The 17,608-nt window shown below is 36.1% G+C and overlaps 1 protein-coding gene across 2 annotated transcripts in view; it reads right to left on the bottom strand.

Moving 5' to 3' along the window:
- LOC150092664 (uncharacterized) overlaps positions 1-17,608 on the bottom strand; it is a 154,578-nt gene that overhangs the window by 21,291 nt on the left and 115,679 nt on the right. For both annotated transcript variants that reach the window (XM_090414740.1, XM_090414741.1), the window contains 2 exons: positions 13,580-13,691; positions 1,221-1,749 (listed from right to left, as the gene is read on the bottom strand). In XM_090414740.1, the coding sequence (XP_090270866.1) occupies positions 1,221-1,749; positions 13,580-13,691 (641 nt within the window). The remainder of the gene's footprint in view (positions 1-1,220; positions 1,750-13,579; positions 13,692-17,608) is intronic.

The following is a 17,608-nucleotide window of genomic DNA, read 5'->3' as shown; positions in this document are numbered from 1 at the left end:
GTGTGTGTGTGTGTTGGTTTTTGGTAGGCCATGAAGGATAGACTGCCTGAGGAGAGATGTGTGACTAGTGTGTCTAGGAACAGGAGCGAGTTCTGATTTTCAATTTTGATGGTAAATTGTATGTGTTCAAGTTGTTTGTTCAGGTGGCTAAGGAATGTGTTTAGCATTTGTAGCCCATGCAGCCAGATAGTGAACACATTGTAAACATATCTAAGCCATATTGTGGGTTTTAGAGTGGCAGAATGCTCAAAAGTTTCCATGTAAAAGTTAGCGATTAGGGGGATAGTGGTGAGCCCATGGCTGTACCTTCTTTTTGTAGGTAAAGTTTTGCTACACAAAGTAACCAGACTGTAGTACATGGGCAAAGAGGGCCTTAATATCAGGCAGAAATTTGTTCTGTACTAAGAGAATTGTGTCATTGATGAGAATATTTGTGAAAAGGGCAGAAATGTCAAAACTGACTAACAAGTCATCTTTGTCAAATGTTATGTTTTTAATTTTGTTTATAAAGTGTTGTGTGTTCTTTATGACAAAAAATGTCCCCACTTTAATTTTTTAATGATATTTCATGTTGATTGACTGGAGTTCAGATTCAAGCCCCTTCAAGATTTCATTACAGAATAAGATTTATTCTCATTCTTAAGGATATACTAGACTTCTGGTTAGTAGACAAGCACTCTTGTCAAATAGGATTTCCGGTTGCACCTTGGAAAGCAACAGAATCCACCAGTTGCTATAATTTGATCAAGACTGGAATCTGATCATGGGAAGTAGTTAACTTAGCTCTGCTGTAGTAGGTAAAGCATATAAAGTTTAAGTCTGCAAGGAAATAATATTCAGATTTCGGAAAATTATACAAGCAAGTAAGACTGGTTGCAGCTTCACAGTTAGGGGTCAGTTATATGTACAAAGTGTCATGTAGAGTGTTCATGCTACTTATTTTGAAAGAAGACTAACTACAGTAATACTTTTTTTGCTCTATGGTTGGTGATAATGTACTAAAACTAGAATTAGCATTTTTATTGAGAGTGTGTGTGTGTGTATATTTTGTATATATATATATATATATATTTTGTATATATATATTTTGTATTAGCAAAATCTACTGGCAGATTTGAATAAGATTTCACAACTGACTTCAAGTTAGGGGCATTAATACACAACATTTTCTATTAACTTATACACACATTACTGTAAGAATACAAATTCAGTGTACTTACTCTCTTGTTTCTATAGATACTGAAGCAACTACATTTATCTTTGGCACAGGACAAGATGAAATAAGTTCTGTTTTTGTAGCCTCAGATGAAGAAAGTTCTGTTTTTGTAGCCTCAGATGAAGAAAGTTCTGTTTTTGTAGCCTCAGATGAAGAAAGTTCTGTTTTTGTAGCCTCAGATGAAGAAAGTTCTGTTTTTGTAGCCTCATCAAGACATGCTATAGCTTCAGATGGGGAACACATAGGCATATCTAGAACAGAGTTTGTAGACTGTACTGTTTGTTTAAGTTGTTCAGAGGATGTTTGACAGACTGGCTGGCTTGGTACTACATTATTCTGTGCTGCCACTTGACAGACTGGCTGGCTTGGTACTACATTATTCTGTGCTGCCACTTGACAGACTGGTTGGCTTGGTACTACATTATTCTGTGCTGCCACTTGACAGACTGGTTGGCTTGGTACTGGATAATATCCTTGTGCAGGTGGTAGTAGCTGTGAAGTTGGTGGATATCCTGGCTGCACAGGAGGCATAACTAATGAAAATTCAATTAATCTAGTTAATTGATTGTAAAGCTTATCTTATAAATATCCTTAACTAATTAGAAGTCAGATTTAATTAACCTAAATTTTATGTTTAATGTAATACATTCTAGTGTAGATAATCTTTTCTTAAAGATTAAAACTTTGAATTGACTTGTAATACACCAAAAACAAGATTTTTTTTTTTTAGTAGAAAAATATGCAATATGGAATTCCTGATGAAAGTAATGGTTGCATTCTAAGTTGTCTTTTTGAAGACAATCTGAAGTCTGGAGCAGAAAAGACAGAGGCAATGAGACATTTATGCTATTAAGCTGTTATCGAGTTTATGTTTTTTTAATACATCAGAAAAAAGGGGAAAGAACAAGAACATTGGAAGTTGCTACAGGATTTTGCATGAAAAGTGCAAAAGTAATAAGAGCATGAAATGCATCCTGAAGGAATGAGTGAGTGCAGACAATTATGCTGTTATCCAAGGCAAATCTCCAGTAGTGAGCAACTTTATGCAAGTCTGGAGTAAGACTTAATTCATACCTCTAAACTAGATCATTAACCAAGCACTCATGACTGTTTAGTAACCTATTTTACTACTCTAGTAATAGAGTAATCTATTAGCAATAGACTTAAGTATTGCTAATACTTATAGGGATGGTGTTTTGTCATGTTCTGGAAGAAATTTTGTAACCTACACCTATTTATGCTCTTAAGGGTTCTACACACTTCTCTAGATCCTCCAAGAAACCCAGATAATCAAATTGTTATCTTATAAAGAGGAATTGCCTCTGCTCCTCATTGTGTTTAAATTTTAAGTGATCCATTGAACTATTTTTTTCACTTTTTTGCAATTGCAGTGCAATACAGCTTTGTCTTTATGTTCTGAATCTTATACTTAAACTGTGAATGAAATTGTTTTTATTCTTCACTCACATTTAACATAATCTACCATATCCTAAGCAAGACTTGTTTAAATATTATTTGTTAGTCTCTTGCTTAAAGATTTATTATTCATGTATTTTCCTTTAATTTTATCAGTTATTATTTAATTATAATATGTCATGTTAATGAAAAGACTCCAGTAAATACCATTTATTTTATTGCTATATTCCTTCAGTAATATTGTAGGGTATTCTAATATGTAACTTTTGTGCCTTATGTGAACAGTAATGTTTTTTTATTATGAAGGAGAAATTAAGTAACTAATATTTTTATTTTTCATTACTGTATGTAAAGGTATAATCTTATGTAATACATATGTTTACGTTTTGTTCATTGCCATGGAGATAAAATAGAATGCATGAGCTGCGGTAATTGGAAGCAATTAATACGAGTTGGACTAGAGAACAAGTTTAGGTGGGAAGAAGGAAGGTAGATAAGCAGAAGGTGAAAGTAAACAAGGACACTCAAGGGCAGGAGCACTGAACAGTACAGAGAGGAGGAGAAAACTTATAGGCAGCTGAGAGTAAAGTTAGCAGTGGCAGTAATAGGAATTTTACTGATGTAATAGAATTAACAAAAGACCGGAAGATTAATAGGCAATTCAGAATAATTCCACTAAGTTCTAGAATTACTATATTGCTTTGAAGGATTGTGCAAAGATCAACTTGTTATACAGTAGTAAAAATGGAATAATTATTCTGCCTTATAGCAAGTCAGTCAAGATTTGTGTAGCACGATAAATAATAATTCAGTTATCTCTGAAGAACTCTTGAATAGTGTTGCATCAGAGTAATAAGTGAATAGTTTTGAAATGTGCTCGCATTGAATCCGATGTGCTATGGATTTAACCTGGTAAGAACAGTTCTATTTTATTTCGTTTCAGTGTGAAGATTTAAGTGATAGCTCTGTCTCAAATATCCTAACATTTACTGTGGCATTTTGCAGAGTTTAGCAAAGTTAGAAGTTTGAAAGTAATTCCCCTTGAAGTAATAACTGCTGCCATTAATAATATAATAAGTGCTTGCTGACTACGTGTTAAATTATAGAGTACAACTGAGTGATACCAGTAAAATTTATTTACTTAGAAATTCTGAAGTATTGAACTCTGAACAATTGTGTTATTAGGAAAACTGAATTTAGTATCAGAAGATTTGTTTGATTCTATGCGAATGTTTTCACCTAAAGAACTAAGTTATTTGTATTATCTTATTTTTGGAGTTAAAATTTATGTACTTGTCATAACCTTGTATTAAATGTTTTGTTTTATTGATTTCAATATTGTGTGTGCTCTATTCTTTTTCATTGCACCATTCATAAAAAGTTCAGACCTTGCAGGAGCTTTAAGTGTAAAATATTAAATTTGGCCTATATGATTAATGAGACTGCTAAATTAATTGACTAAATTAATTGAAGATTGATTCTACTATTTTAGATAGCCTAATCTAAATATAGGGTGGCACAGTATAAATATAAATTTCCCTATATTCAAAGAGACAGGAACGTGTGGAATTATAATGCAGGTGATTATAATAGTCTTAAACGTCGACTTCGGGAAGTTTCATGGAGGGAGGAATTGGAAGGCCAGGATATCATTAGTGTGTGGGAAATTGTGAAAGAATATTGTTAGCAGTAATGGCAAGTTATATACCACGAGTGAAGAAGAGGACACAATTCAGAGTAAAGTGGATGACAAACAATATTAAACAGGAATGTGAAAAAGAGACTATGGAAGAGATAAGGAGACAGGTGAAGAGGGGATGCATGAAGAATATAAGACAGACCAGAAGAGTGACTAGTGTGGTAAGGAAAGCAAAACTGGAATATGAGAGGAGATTGGCCCTAAGATCCAAAGAAAATCCTAGTGAAAGTTTTAGCTATGTGGAAGAATGATATTGTGAAATGACTGTGGAAGAATGATATTGTGAAATGACTGTGGAAGAATGATATTGTGAAATGACTGTGGAAGAATGATATTGTGGGATAAAATGGGAATAGTGACTGATGCAGAGGACAGTGGAATTGTTCAATGAACAATTTATTGAAGTATTTCATCCTAGGAGTCAGTTTTAATGCTAGAGGGATAGGGCTGGTTTGAGGTTTAGAGGTACAGGAGGAGAGTGTGTTTCAGATACTGAGTACTCTGGATGCAAGTAAAGCTTTGGGACTGGATGGTATTTCACCACGAGTTTTGAGAGAATGTGCTAGGGAACTGACAGTGCCTTTAACCTGGCTTTTCAATGAAAGTCTGACTGCAGGAAAGGTGCCCAGGGAATGGAAGGAAGGTAAGATAGTGCCAATGCATAAGGGTAGTAACAGACTGGAAGTGTCTATAGGCCAGTCTGTGTCATCAGTAGTTGTTAAGATCTTGGAGAAAGTAGTGAGGGACCGTATACATTGGGCAGATGAGGGTAATGTTATCTGTGAGAGTCAACATGGATTTGTGAAAGGGCACTCTTGTTTTAGCAATATGCTAGCCTTTTATAATAAAGTTACAAGAACATTAGATGAGGGAAAGGCATATACTGCAATTTTCTTAGACTTTGCAAAGGCATTTGACAGGGTGCCACATAAGCTGATATTTAAGTTGCAGCACATGAGTCTGGATGTCAGATTGGCTGTCTGATAGGTATCAGAGAGTTGTGTATGGTGGAGCAGTTTCAAGGAGACAGAGGGTTACAAGTGGGACCTTACAGGGCACAGTACTAGGATCTATGTTGTTTAACCTTTATATCAATGACATTGCCAGTGAATTGCAAGGGGATATTCAGTTGTTTGCAGATGATGCAAAGCTGGGAAGGATCATTAGTAATAGTGCAGATGTGGTAGCCCTGCAAGAGGATTTGAATAAGCTAGATAGATGGGCAAATGAATGGGGGTTTCTGTTTAATGCAGCAAAATGTAAGGTCTTGAGGTTTGGGAAACATTGATGGGATGCTACATACTCTATGGGAGGAGTTATACTGGAGGAAGTAGGGGAGACAGATCTGGTGTTGATGATTGATAGAAACCTGAAGTTTAGGGGACATATTGCAAAGGTGGTTAAGGTAACAGAGGATTGCTGCAATTATGAGAAGGACACTGACCTGCAGAGATAAAAAGGGTGATCAGACCACACTTGGACTATTGTTCTCAGATTTGGTCCCCAGGATTTGAAGGGATAAATTAACTGTGGAAAGGATACAAAGACAGGTGACAAAAGATGGTTTCAGGACTGTACAAGGATAGTTATGAGGATCAGCTGAGGGAATGTGGACTGCAGAGTTTGATGGATAGAAGGAGAGGTGATATGATTGAGACTTTTAAACTGTTGAGAGGTGGTTATAGGGTTGACACTGGGGGAGTTCTTTCACTTGGTTGAACAGCAGGAAGGAGTGATGACAAGAAGCCATCCCTGGAAGTTACGAAAGGAAAATGTGAGCAAGAGGGTGAGGAGTGGTTTCTTTGCATGGAGGGTGGTTGAGCCGTGGAATGCATTGCCTGATCGAGTGGTGAGGGCGAGAATGGTCAATGAGTGGTATGATAGACTATGTTCTTAGGAAAGACCTCCCATGAAGTCTTGACTCCATGGAGGCCTGAATAATAATAGTAATCAACCAGCAATTAATCAATTTTATTAAGAACTTTACAACAAGATGGCGGATTCAAAACTAGGATGTACAATCCAACACAGTGCAATACAGCTTTGTCTTTGTATTCTGAATCTTATACTAAGAATTATCTTATGTTCCCCATGGTTTGTATATAAATACAAAAGAATCTACATTTTTATTATAAACTGGCTAGCTTCTACACTAGAAAACTGGATATTCCCTTCAAATCATTAGATGTTAATTCTAAACATAAGTGGCTCAAGTGTAAAGCCCTGCAACATCCTATTGGTCACATGGATTCTACTCCAGGATATATTACTGTTGTCTGTCAGACACCTTAAGTATGATGTAGATAGGTAATTTGTTCTGATTAGCATGAAATCAATTTCCTGATATACTCTCGATACGTGTCAAGGTTACTATAAGAGCACTGCATAATTAAGTTTACATTAATTTTCATTTGCATGAATTTCACATGAGAAATTTGCATGAACAACAACTATTAAACTTCTCTATTTGCAATAATTTTAAAATAACATACTTTTTCAAAAAATATACTTGAAATAGCAGAGGAACAAGATCTATAATTGATTATAACATTACTGATAAGGAACTAGCTCCACATGTGAGAGATGATGTGTTTACAGAGGAAGCGAAATTTTTCAGATTTCTTAGTCCACAATAGAAATAGCAAAATGAAGAAAGGAAGAAAACAAGAAAGTGCAAGTATACAGAGTGTATTACAAGAAGAAAGCATTAAAATGCTATATCAATCAACAGATTACCTAAAAAGGCTCAAATCAGTAAAGATATAGAAGAATGGGAAAACTAATAAAGATATCCATAAAGCAGCCTCTGAAATACTTGGAAAGAAAAAATAAAAAGAAAAAACATTAAATTTGGAACATGATATAAAAAAGTGCAATAAAAGAAAAACAAATGGCATACAAATCACTCTTTCAAAAGGAAAGGAAACAGAAATATACAAAAACCAAAAAGAAATATAGTATACAAAGCCCACCAAGATTCTTAGGACAGATTTAATAAAATAGAAGACAGTCTACAAAATATTAAACAAATTAAAGAAAAAGACACCATAAATCAACATAATACAAGAGAAACAATGGATAGAACATTAAGAATTTATGTTTTTATTATTACCTGAGACCTTCAGGGAGTCAAGGACTCATTGAGGGAGGCTATAAATTATTCAACCCAGCTATCATACCTTCCCTTAAATTCATTTACACTAGATCTACTCACTACCCCTAAGGGCAAATTATTCCACTCACTGCTCTCTGGGAGAAAACCTAGCTCTTACCCCTTTGACTGTGAACAAACTTAACTTCCATGGATGTCTGTTCTCTCCCCACCTTCCATATAACAAAAAATTTCACAATTTGAAATGCTGTAACACCCATTCCAAAATTTATAGACCTATCATATCACCCTTTCTCCTGTTAAAGAGTCTGCATTCCACATACTTGATATCTGTCCTCATAAATCCCATAATCCAAATATAATCTTTGGAACTCCTTTGCACCCATTCCACAGCTTCTTTATCCCCTTGGAACCCAGGAGACCAAATCTGCACACAGTAATCCAGTTGTGGTCTTATCAAAGCCTTATAAAGAGGCAAAATTACTTCCTTATCCTTACATGTCAAGGTTCTCTTCAGCATAGCAATTATCCTCCGAGTTGAATTTGCAACTTTTGCTATGTGATCTTTAAACTTTAAATTCTTATCCACCAACACACCAAGATCCCTTGCCTCTTCAGTTTCTTGTAGTATAAATCCACTAATATAATATGCCGCTGGAATTCTAATCATGCCAGAGCGCATAACTTTACACTTATCAACATTAAACTGGCAGCCATTTTTTGCTTGCCCAGATTTCCAGTCTATTCAAATCATTGTAATTACTGGATATCAGTAGCATCCCTGATTAACCTGCCTATCTTTGCATCATTGGCAAACAATTGCAAATCTGATGATAGACCCTGCTTGATGTCATTAATGTATAGATTGAACAATGGCCAAAGGACTGAAACCTGAGGTACTCCACTGGTTACCTTAAATCTGGCAGATTCACACCCACTGTATACCACTGATATGCAACAAATTTGACAATTAGGAAATCACTGACATGGAACCAATAAAATTAGAACTAAAAGAAGCAATAAAAAGTATCAAAAAATAGAAAATCAACTGGATTAGATGACATAAATACAGTTTTGGAAATATGGCAAAGAATATGAGGGTGGTCTGAAAAGTTCTTGGCCTCGACCATAGATGGCAGCACCATTGGCAAGATTTTTTTTTTCTAAGTTGGTACATCTGTCATAAGCATCCATGTGAAATTGCAAGTCATTCTATCAAGTAGTGTTTTATACAGCTGTCTGAAGCAAAAGTGTTGTCAGTATCCCTTGAAATGGATAGAACTGAGTATTGTATAGTTAAAATTCTTTGTAAAAGGTTTAACCAAAAGAAATTCATAAGTTTATAGGCACTCTTCATTTTTGACAATTAAGAAATGGCTGTAGAGTTTAAATGTGGCCATACTAGCCTTGATGATCCACATGAAGGATGTCCAAAAAGTAACACCAGAAATCATTGATCAAGTGCATGATATGATAGGGGATGACTGGCGAGTCAAAGTGTGTGAAATTGCTGAGACTATAGGCATATCAAAAGAACATGTAGGATATATTTTGCATGAAGAATTGCAAATGAAAAAGCTTTGCACAAGATGGGTACTATGCTTGTTCACAGCAGATCAAAAACTGCACTTGCATGAAAATCTCTGAACAGTGTTTGGAGCATTTTAACAAGAATAAAACTGATTGTTAGTAGATTCATTATTATGGATGAGACTTTGATTCACCATTACACACCAGAATCCAAACAGCAGTCAAAACAATGGACAGAAGCCAGTTCAGCATCAAAGACAGTCTGTTCCATCAGCAAGAAAGGTCATGGCATTAGTGTTTTGGGATGCTAAAGGCATTTTGTTTATTATCTTGAAAAGGGTAAAAACAATAACTGGGGAATATTATTCCCATCTTTAACCAGACTAGACAAAAAAAATTCGTGAGAAAAGATCCAGTTTGCAGAATTAAAAAAAACTTTCATCAGGACAATGCACCTTCCCACAAAGGTGGTTTGGCAATGGGAAAATTAAAGGATCTGCATTATGAATTGTTAGAACATCCACTCTATTCCCCAGATTTGGCTCTGACTTCTCTCTTCCCAGAACTAAAAATCTTCCTTGCTGGTCAGCATTTTTCTTCAAATCAAGAGGCAATTGCAGCTGTAGAGGGATATTTTGTAGATCTTACTGAGATTCATTACATGGATAAGATAATTGTGCTGGAGCATTGCTAGAAGATTAGTCTTAAGGGAGATTGTTGAAAAAAAAAATTTTTTTTTCATTGTTAGGCCGAGAACTTTTCAGACCCCCCTCTTATTTATATCGGAATCTTAAAATTAAGAAGTGTTGGAAGAAATGCGAGGTTCCATATTGGTTAACAGCTAAGGTTATATCTATTTAAGAAAGGAGACAGATGATTGGCAATTACAGGAGGAAGTTTATTAAATACAGGTTACAAAATTTACAGTAAAATACTGAATAAAAGACAAATATTGCAAACAGTCTTCCTCTCAGAAGAACAAAATGGTTTCAGACATTGGAAAAAAAACAAGAATTTAATTTACTCATATGGCCTTTATAAATTAAAAGAAAACTTTTGATAAAATGCAGAGAAAAATCATGGAATATAACAAAAAAAGAAGGATATCTATTACATTTGATATATAAACTATACCAAGTTTATATAAAAGATACTTTATTACCTAAGTGTATTTTTGCAGAAGAGATTGAAATAAATCAAGATGTCAGACAAGGATGTAGCTTATCTCCAACTATTCAATATATATATATATATATATATATATAACAGATTATTAAAATATGCAAAACAAGGTATCCAGTTAACCAGAACTGTCATCAATACAATTCTGTATGCAGATAATCAGAATACGTCTTGTAATATAATGAAGATGACCTTCAAAAATCAGTTTATTAAACAAAATAAGCCAACAATTTTAAATTTGCAAAGAGAAAAAGTCATGTCATGTTAGATCAAAAATAGTTAAAAATAAAATAGAACAGATGTTATTATGCAGCCTAAATAAACTTATCTAAAAGATATAGATGAAAAAATAAAATTTCAGAAAATTTGTGGAACAATTAAAAGGACACTGAATAAAAACAAGGTGAGAAACTTAGATGGTGATGGTTCTTAATCCTCTCACCATTCAACTAATGCTGGAGCTCAAGGTTCTGTCCTCACACCAACCCTCTTCCTGCTGTACATCAATGACCTACTTCAGTTGATCTCCAACCCAATAGTTTTGGAGACAGCACATTGCACTCCTCCCTTTCATTTGATAAACCCTACGCTACACAACTTACTTCAACTTAGAAGAGAATGGCTCAGAGATCAGAATTGAGGGTGGTGGTTAATCTAATGGGGTTCAGATTATCTCATCACCTTCAATGCAAATAAAACCCAGTTCCATCCTATTTCTCATAAAAAAGAACCATCTTCCTAATATTCCTTTTGATGATACCCAAATTTCCAGACAATTGGAGATTTCTCTTAGAATTACCCTGAGATCATACCTCTCCTGGTATACACACATAACCATTGCATCCTCAGCTTCAAAAAAAAAAACTAGGATTTCTTTCACTCAAGACATTACTTCATTACTGAACAGCTGTGAACATACAAATCACAAATCTGCCTGGCTACTGAATAATACTGCTCAGTATATGGGGCAGAGGTTCATTGAAAACTCTAGGTCAGTTCTTTATCAATCTTCACTACCTATGTAATGTTCCCTAAATTTCAGGTTGAAATTCTGGGATTGAATAGTCAACCCCAAATCCAGTTCACTAACCTGACATCTAAACCCATGTGCCACAACTTAAATATCAGTTTATTGGTGTAGTATCCTGTCAAATCCAAAAAATGGCAGAATGTCTGATCAGCTGCTCTTGTCATTTTATTATTATTATTATTCAGGCCTCCATGGAGTCAAAGACTCATCATGGGAAGTCCTTCCTAAGAACATAGTCTGTCAAGACTCAGAGGGAGGAGGTCCCCTAAGAACATAAAGTATCATACCACTCCTTAAACTCATTGACCATTCTCGCTCTCACCACTCCATCAGGCAATGCATTCCATGGTTCAACCACCCTCTATGCAAAGAAACCACTCCTCACCCTCTTGCTCAGTTTCCTTTTGTAACTTCCAGGGATGTGAATTATAACACTCAACAGTATCCCTTAACAAATCCATGCTGACTCATAACATTACCCTCATCTGCCCAACATTATAAATGATCCCTCATTAATTTCTCCAAAATCTTAACTACTGATGAAATAAATTGGTCTAGTTTGATACTTCAGTCTGTTACCACTCTTATGCAGTAGCACTATCTTATCCTGTGCATTCCTTGGGCACTTTTCCCCAAGGCCAGACTTTCATTGAAAATCTAGGTCAGATCAGTTCTATCACATTTTCCCAAAATCTGTGGCAAAATCCAATTTAGTCCCATTGCTTTGATATTTCAAGTACAGTATTTGAAACATTCTTGCACTTCTGAACCTTGAACCCACCTTATCACTAGTATAAAAATTTTTTTCAGGATGAAATACCAATCCCAATTAAGTGTTCACTGAACAGCTCCACTGTCCTTTTGCAGTCACTATTCCTATTTTTATCCAACAATAGGATTCTCCTACTAACCAAAGAAAGAATTCTTTAAGATTTTCTTTGGATCTGAGCCACTCAATTCCAGTTTTGCCTTCCTTACCATATTAGTCTCTTCTGGCCTAAGTCATTCTTTATGCATCTGCTCCCCACTATCTCTTCCATAACCTTTTATATCTGCAGTTTGTTTGATATCCTTTCTCTGCTTTACACCAAATTGTCTTCTTTGATTCACTCATATGCAACTTGCTATTGCTGGAAATATTCCTTTACAAAGTTCCTAGGCACTTATATTTGGCCCTTCCAATTTCAGATAGGAAGGACAATATTCCACCACTGTTTGTCCTTATCTGGTCAAAAATGCTATACCCTTCTACTTTATTCTTGTCAGTATATCATCTGTCAACTATGTCTTAGAGATCCCAATAATCTTTGGATGCATACATACTAAGTTCAGTAGGTCTCCATTCTGTTAATTCAAGTCATTGTTTTATATCTTGCACTGCATTCAGTCTATTTCCATTTTGATGACAATGAAATGTTTCTTTGCCATATTTACCACACCAAGAATATTTCTTTCCATTCACTGGGTAACTTGCTGATTCATGTCTAAATTCCAGGTTATGCCATATGTAATTATGGGCAAGAATGACCAAAAGCCTTTAGACTAGAATAGTCTTTGAAGATCTCATCCTCAAGCCATTCAAATTTTTTTGTTTACTGATTTATCTTTCAGTAGAAAATGAACACAATTGTTACTTTGTGTTCAGCCTAGTTTGGACACAAGCTAATTCTTATTATATACACTTCTGCCAAGAGAATTACTAGTAAAACAGGAGTCAGAATCAAGCACTTAATTCAGTAATTACTTTCTCTAAGGCAGGTGTAAAATATTCTTTCCTTCTTTTATCAGAAGTTTCACTTTCCTATACTATTTAATGATAGGTGGCATGACTTGAGGCAGTTTCCTCTATATCCTGTTTTAACAGGGATTGTCTAGGATACACAGTTTAACTGCAGATTGTCCATTTTATGCTGATATGGAAATGTGAATAACAGGCTGGAGTTTGAATTACACTATTGCAAATGTTATTGCCTGGGTGATGCATGAATTTCATTGCACCATACAAGATCATTGTTTCAAGGCTTGACAGTCTTTAGAGAAAGATTTCAGTTAACTTTGGTCACCTATGAATAGGTACTGCAATTTTTTATGGATGAAATTACCACTAAGACTTTGGTTAATGCCTATGAGAGGCAAGAGCATTCACTTATGAGATTAAGTGGCATTCCACTAAGCAACTGGATTCAAATTCAAGTTAAGATATGGAGAATGCAACAAGCTTGTATTCAAAAAATATTCCAAATTTAGTAGAAAGTGAATCTACCAGTTAAAAGATTAAAATACAGAAAACTATGCAAAATAATTTAATTTTAAAGTTTTATTTTCTAGATGCTATTAGAAAAGTTTATTCTAATAAAGGAGCAGTTCAAGATAAATTATTTTTTTTTAACTTACCTGGCTGCATTTGAACATTTTGAATAACAACATTTGTTCCACATGCTGGTGCTGGTTTAGGCTTACTCCTTAGATGCCAGTAGAGTGTGAATGCACTATACAGCATTAAAACCTAGTAGGCAAGATCTACATTAGTGACAATTATAAGAATCTGAAATTAAGTTCATATGAATGCAGTACTGATCATTTTAAAACAGTGGTGTAGACTAAACTGAAAAATGATATTTAAAACATTAGGAATTAAGTGATTATGTCAGTTAATGGCATGGAAACATTTGAAAGATCCAAAGACAAGTGACTAAGGCAACATCAAGATCTTAAAATGGTTATAGGAAAAGGCTGGTGGAATGTCAAGAGTTTAGTGGATAAGGAGGAAGCAGATTCAGATAAAGAATTTTACCTGATTAATAAAAAATCAGGAGTGGGCAAGAATAAGCCATCCCAAAAATTATACAACAAGGAGCAATATTATTTTTTTAGTGGAAGACAAGCAAAAGAGACTAGTTCAGTTGGTATAGACAAGCCCTTTAGTTGGAAATACCTAGGTTCAAATTCCATCCATGATGCCAGGAATGCTAATCTGGTCTTTTGAGTCAAGGTGAGTTAGCTGGTCTCATATGGAGGTAGGGGGTTTTTTCACCTGGAAACTTGGTTTTTTTTTGTCCTGTCCCCCAGAACAGACAAGTCAGCCCTGTGAACACATGGATTTACAGCCATGAATACTTACAATATGTGGAAGAGATAGGGTCCTCACCATGTCTTAATGTCTATAGTTAACCATGAGTCAAATCATGGTAATTGACCTCCTGGATAGGAGATGGCACTTGAATGGAAAAGCAAGCAAAATTCAAATCAAGAATGTGGTATGAACAACTAAGGTTTGACATTTAGCAAATTAAAATAGTGCTTTTCCATTATGAGTTCTTTGACTCCCTAGAAGGGCCACAATAATAATGAAACATGATGCTTGAACAAAAAACTAATTCCATGGAATGTAATATAAGTAATATGCAAATTCTCTCAAACCATATTAGTTGGATGTAAAGATGCATTCCTTTTACATCAAGACAAATGCTATCGAACGTCTCCAGACATGGTTGAAAAATGTTTCTAGTTCAGTTATGTAAAGATCAAAATGCAAACATTTAATTCAGTATACTTCTTTTGTGGGAGATTCTTGGAAGTGCAACATGGTTTAAAAAAGTAGTTTTTTTTTATTATTATTGTTCTGGGAAACTCCAAGGAGTCGACAGACTCATGGGGAGGCCCTAACATTATGTCTGGAACAACTATTCCACATTCACACAGCATCTATCATATCTTGCCTTGAACTCATTCACGGTCGTAGCACCCACAACAGACTCTGGAAGCTTATTCCACTCATTCACCACTCTCCAAGTAAAAAACCTAGCTCTAACACCCTTGTCAACCACGCTCTTGCCCAGATTCCATGCATGGTCCCCTAGTCCTCCCACCACCAGTCATATTTTCAAAAATATCTTTTGGATCAATCTTATAAAAACCCTTCAGTAATTTGAAGGTCTCAATCATATTACCCCTCCTTCACCTATCGTCCAATTTCTGCAACCCACAAATCCTCAACCTATTCTCATAAGGTTCATTCCACAGACCTGCTATCATCTTGGTCACTCGTCTCTGGACCCTCTCCACTTCCTCCCCATCACAAAGAAACCCTGGTGCCCATAACTGGGCACAGAAATCCAGATGAGGTCTTATCAAGGCTCAATACAGAGGAACAACAACTTGTTTCTCTCTGCATGTTAAAGTATTTTTCATGAGCCAATTTATTTGGTGAGCTGTTTTAGTTACTTTTGCAATGTGCCCCCTAAACTTCAACTCCCTATCCACCAGCACTCCCAAATCCCTGGCCTCAATCTCCTGGAGTACGGTTCCACCTATGCGATATACTGCTGCTCTTCTTTTCACCCCAAAGTGCATAACCTTGCACTTTGCCACATTAAACTGACATCCATTTTTCCTAGCCCAGTCCTCCAAACTACCCAAATCATCCTGTAAAATTTTGACATCCTGTGCACTCACAATTGCTCTACCCAACTTTGCATCATTAGCAAACAAGTGAACACTTCCTCTCAAATCCTTTCCAATATCATTGAACAAATTGAAAAGCAGTGATCCAAGAACAGAGCCCTGCGGCACTCCACTAGTCACAAGACGTCTTTTTGACTCCACTCCTGAATAAACCACTCTGGTATCTCTCCTTCAACCACCCCCTATCCATCTTACCAACCCTATATCTATCCCCATCTGCTCCAGTTTACTGATTAGGGTTCCATGTGGTATCCTGTCAAAGGCCTTGGCAAGGTCCAGTAGTATCACTGTAAACCCATTACCCCTATCCAGTTCAGCCGTCACTGTGTTATAAAACGTGAGCAAGTTACTGAGGCATGATCTACCCTTCACAAAACCATGTTGTCCCCCATACAATATCCCATTTTCATCTATCCAATCCTGTATTCTTTTCTTGACTAATTTCTCTAAGACCTTGACAATGATTGCTGATATGCTAAATCAGTCAGTAATTTACAACAGCAGTCTTGGAACCACCTTTATGCAGAGGAACTATTTTTCCCTCCTTCCACCTGCTCGGGACTAACCCAGACCCGAGACTCAAATTAAACAAAATGGTCAAGGGTCCTACTGACAATTCTTTAGCTGCTTCTCGTACTACACAAGCTGGTATACCATCTGATCCCACAGATGTATTGACATTGAGGTTATGCAATAGACTACTCACCTCCACTTCATTCTCCACAATTCCCATATAATCTACTGGTTTATTCGTTTCTGCAATGTCACCACCTGGATGATATATTCTTGCAAAGTGCTCACTCAGTAACTCAGCTATCTCAACTGATTCAGTTACCTCCCTACCATCGACATTCTTTAAAATCATTCTGCCATGTACATTTTTCCTTTTACTTGCTACATATCTAAAAAACTGTTTAGGATTCTCTTTAGCCTGCATGGCCAATGTTCTTTCGTAATCTTTTTTGCTTTTCTTACCACACTCGTCACCCTTCTGGCCTGCGCTTTATACCATTCATATGCCTGCCAGTCACCTTTCTCCTTAAATTCCCTCCATAGTTGTTTCTTTTTTTGCAGCTCAAGCTTAATGGTGTTATTCATCCATTTAACCCCTACTTGATTTATTATTTAGACTGTAGGTATACAGTCAGCCATTGCTTCATGCAAGCACTTCTTAACTACCTCCCATGCACTATCAACTTCTAGTCCTTGCAGTTGTACATGCCATGGCACTGAGCCAATCAAACTCCTAAGCTTGTCATACTTTCCAGCCCAATAATTCCACATGTACCCTGTCTTAATTGAAAATTCTACACCTTTAGCCACCTCCCAAGTCGAGACCCTATGATCACTCTCACCGATTGGTGAGAATGTGGTCATATTTGTTACAGCCAAATCCTCAGATGTAATTACTAGGTGAAGCACTCTCTGACCCCTAGTATTTTCCATTACATGCTGTCGCAGATAGTTATCCCTTAATAACCGCATAAAATCCAATTCCTTCCTCCCGTGTGTCCTCTCCTCACTCCAATCAATGCGACCATAGTTGAAATCTCCCATAATAATCACCCTCCTTCCACTCATTTCTTCTATTTGCTTGTGCATATTGTCACCACCATCTTTTCCTCACCTGGTCTATAGCAGCACAAAATTGTATATTTAGTTCTGCTAGCCACAATCTCACACCAAATGGCCTCAAATGTGCTCTTTTCTCTATCCTGCAATTCAACTTTCATTCTCCTTGGCTGTAGCTCATCAACTATCATCAACAATACTCCTCCCCCCATTTTATTCTCTGTCATTCCTGAACACACTATACCCATCACATTCAATCCCACTAGCTATATCATCTACAGTCAGCCATGTTTCACTAATACCAATAACCTGTGGTCTGGTAGTGCCAACCATGGCCAAAAACTCTTCCTTCTTGTTTCTAATACTCCTAGTATTAGTGTACATGAA

Source organism: Typopeltis vanoorti, chromosome 25, assembly GCF_054136105.1.
Source record: "Typopeltis vanoorti isolate ZY-2024b chromosome 25, IOZ_Tvanoo_1.0, whole genome shotgun sequence".
Classification (NCBI taxonomy): domain Eukaryota; kingdom Metazoa; phylum Arthropoda; class Arachnida; order Uropygi; family Thelyphonidae; genus Typopeltis; species Typopeltis vanoorti.
Note: the sequence above shows the minus strand (reverse complement) of the source record. Positions and strands in the feature narration are given on the sequence as shown.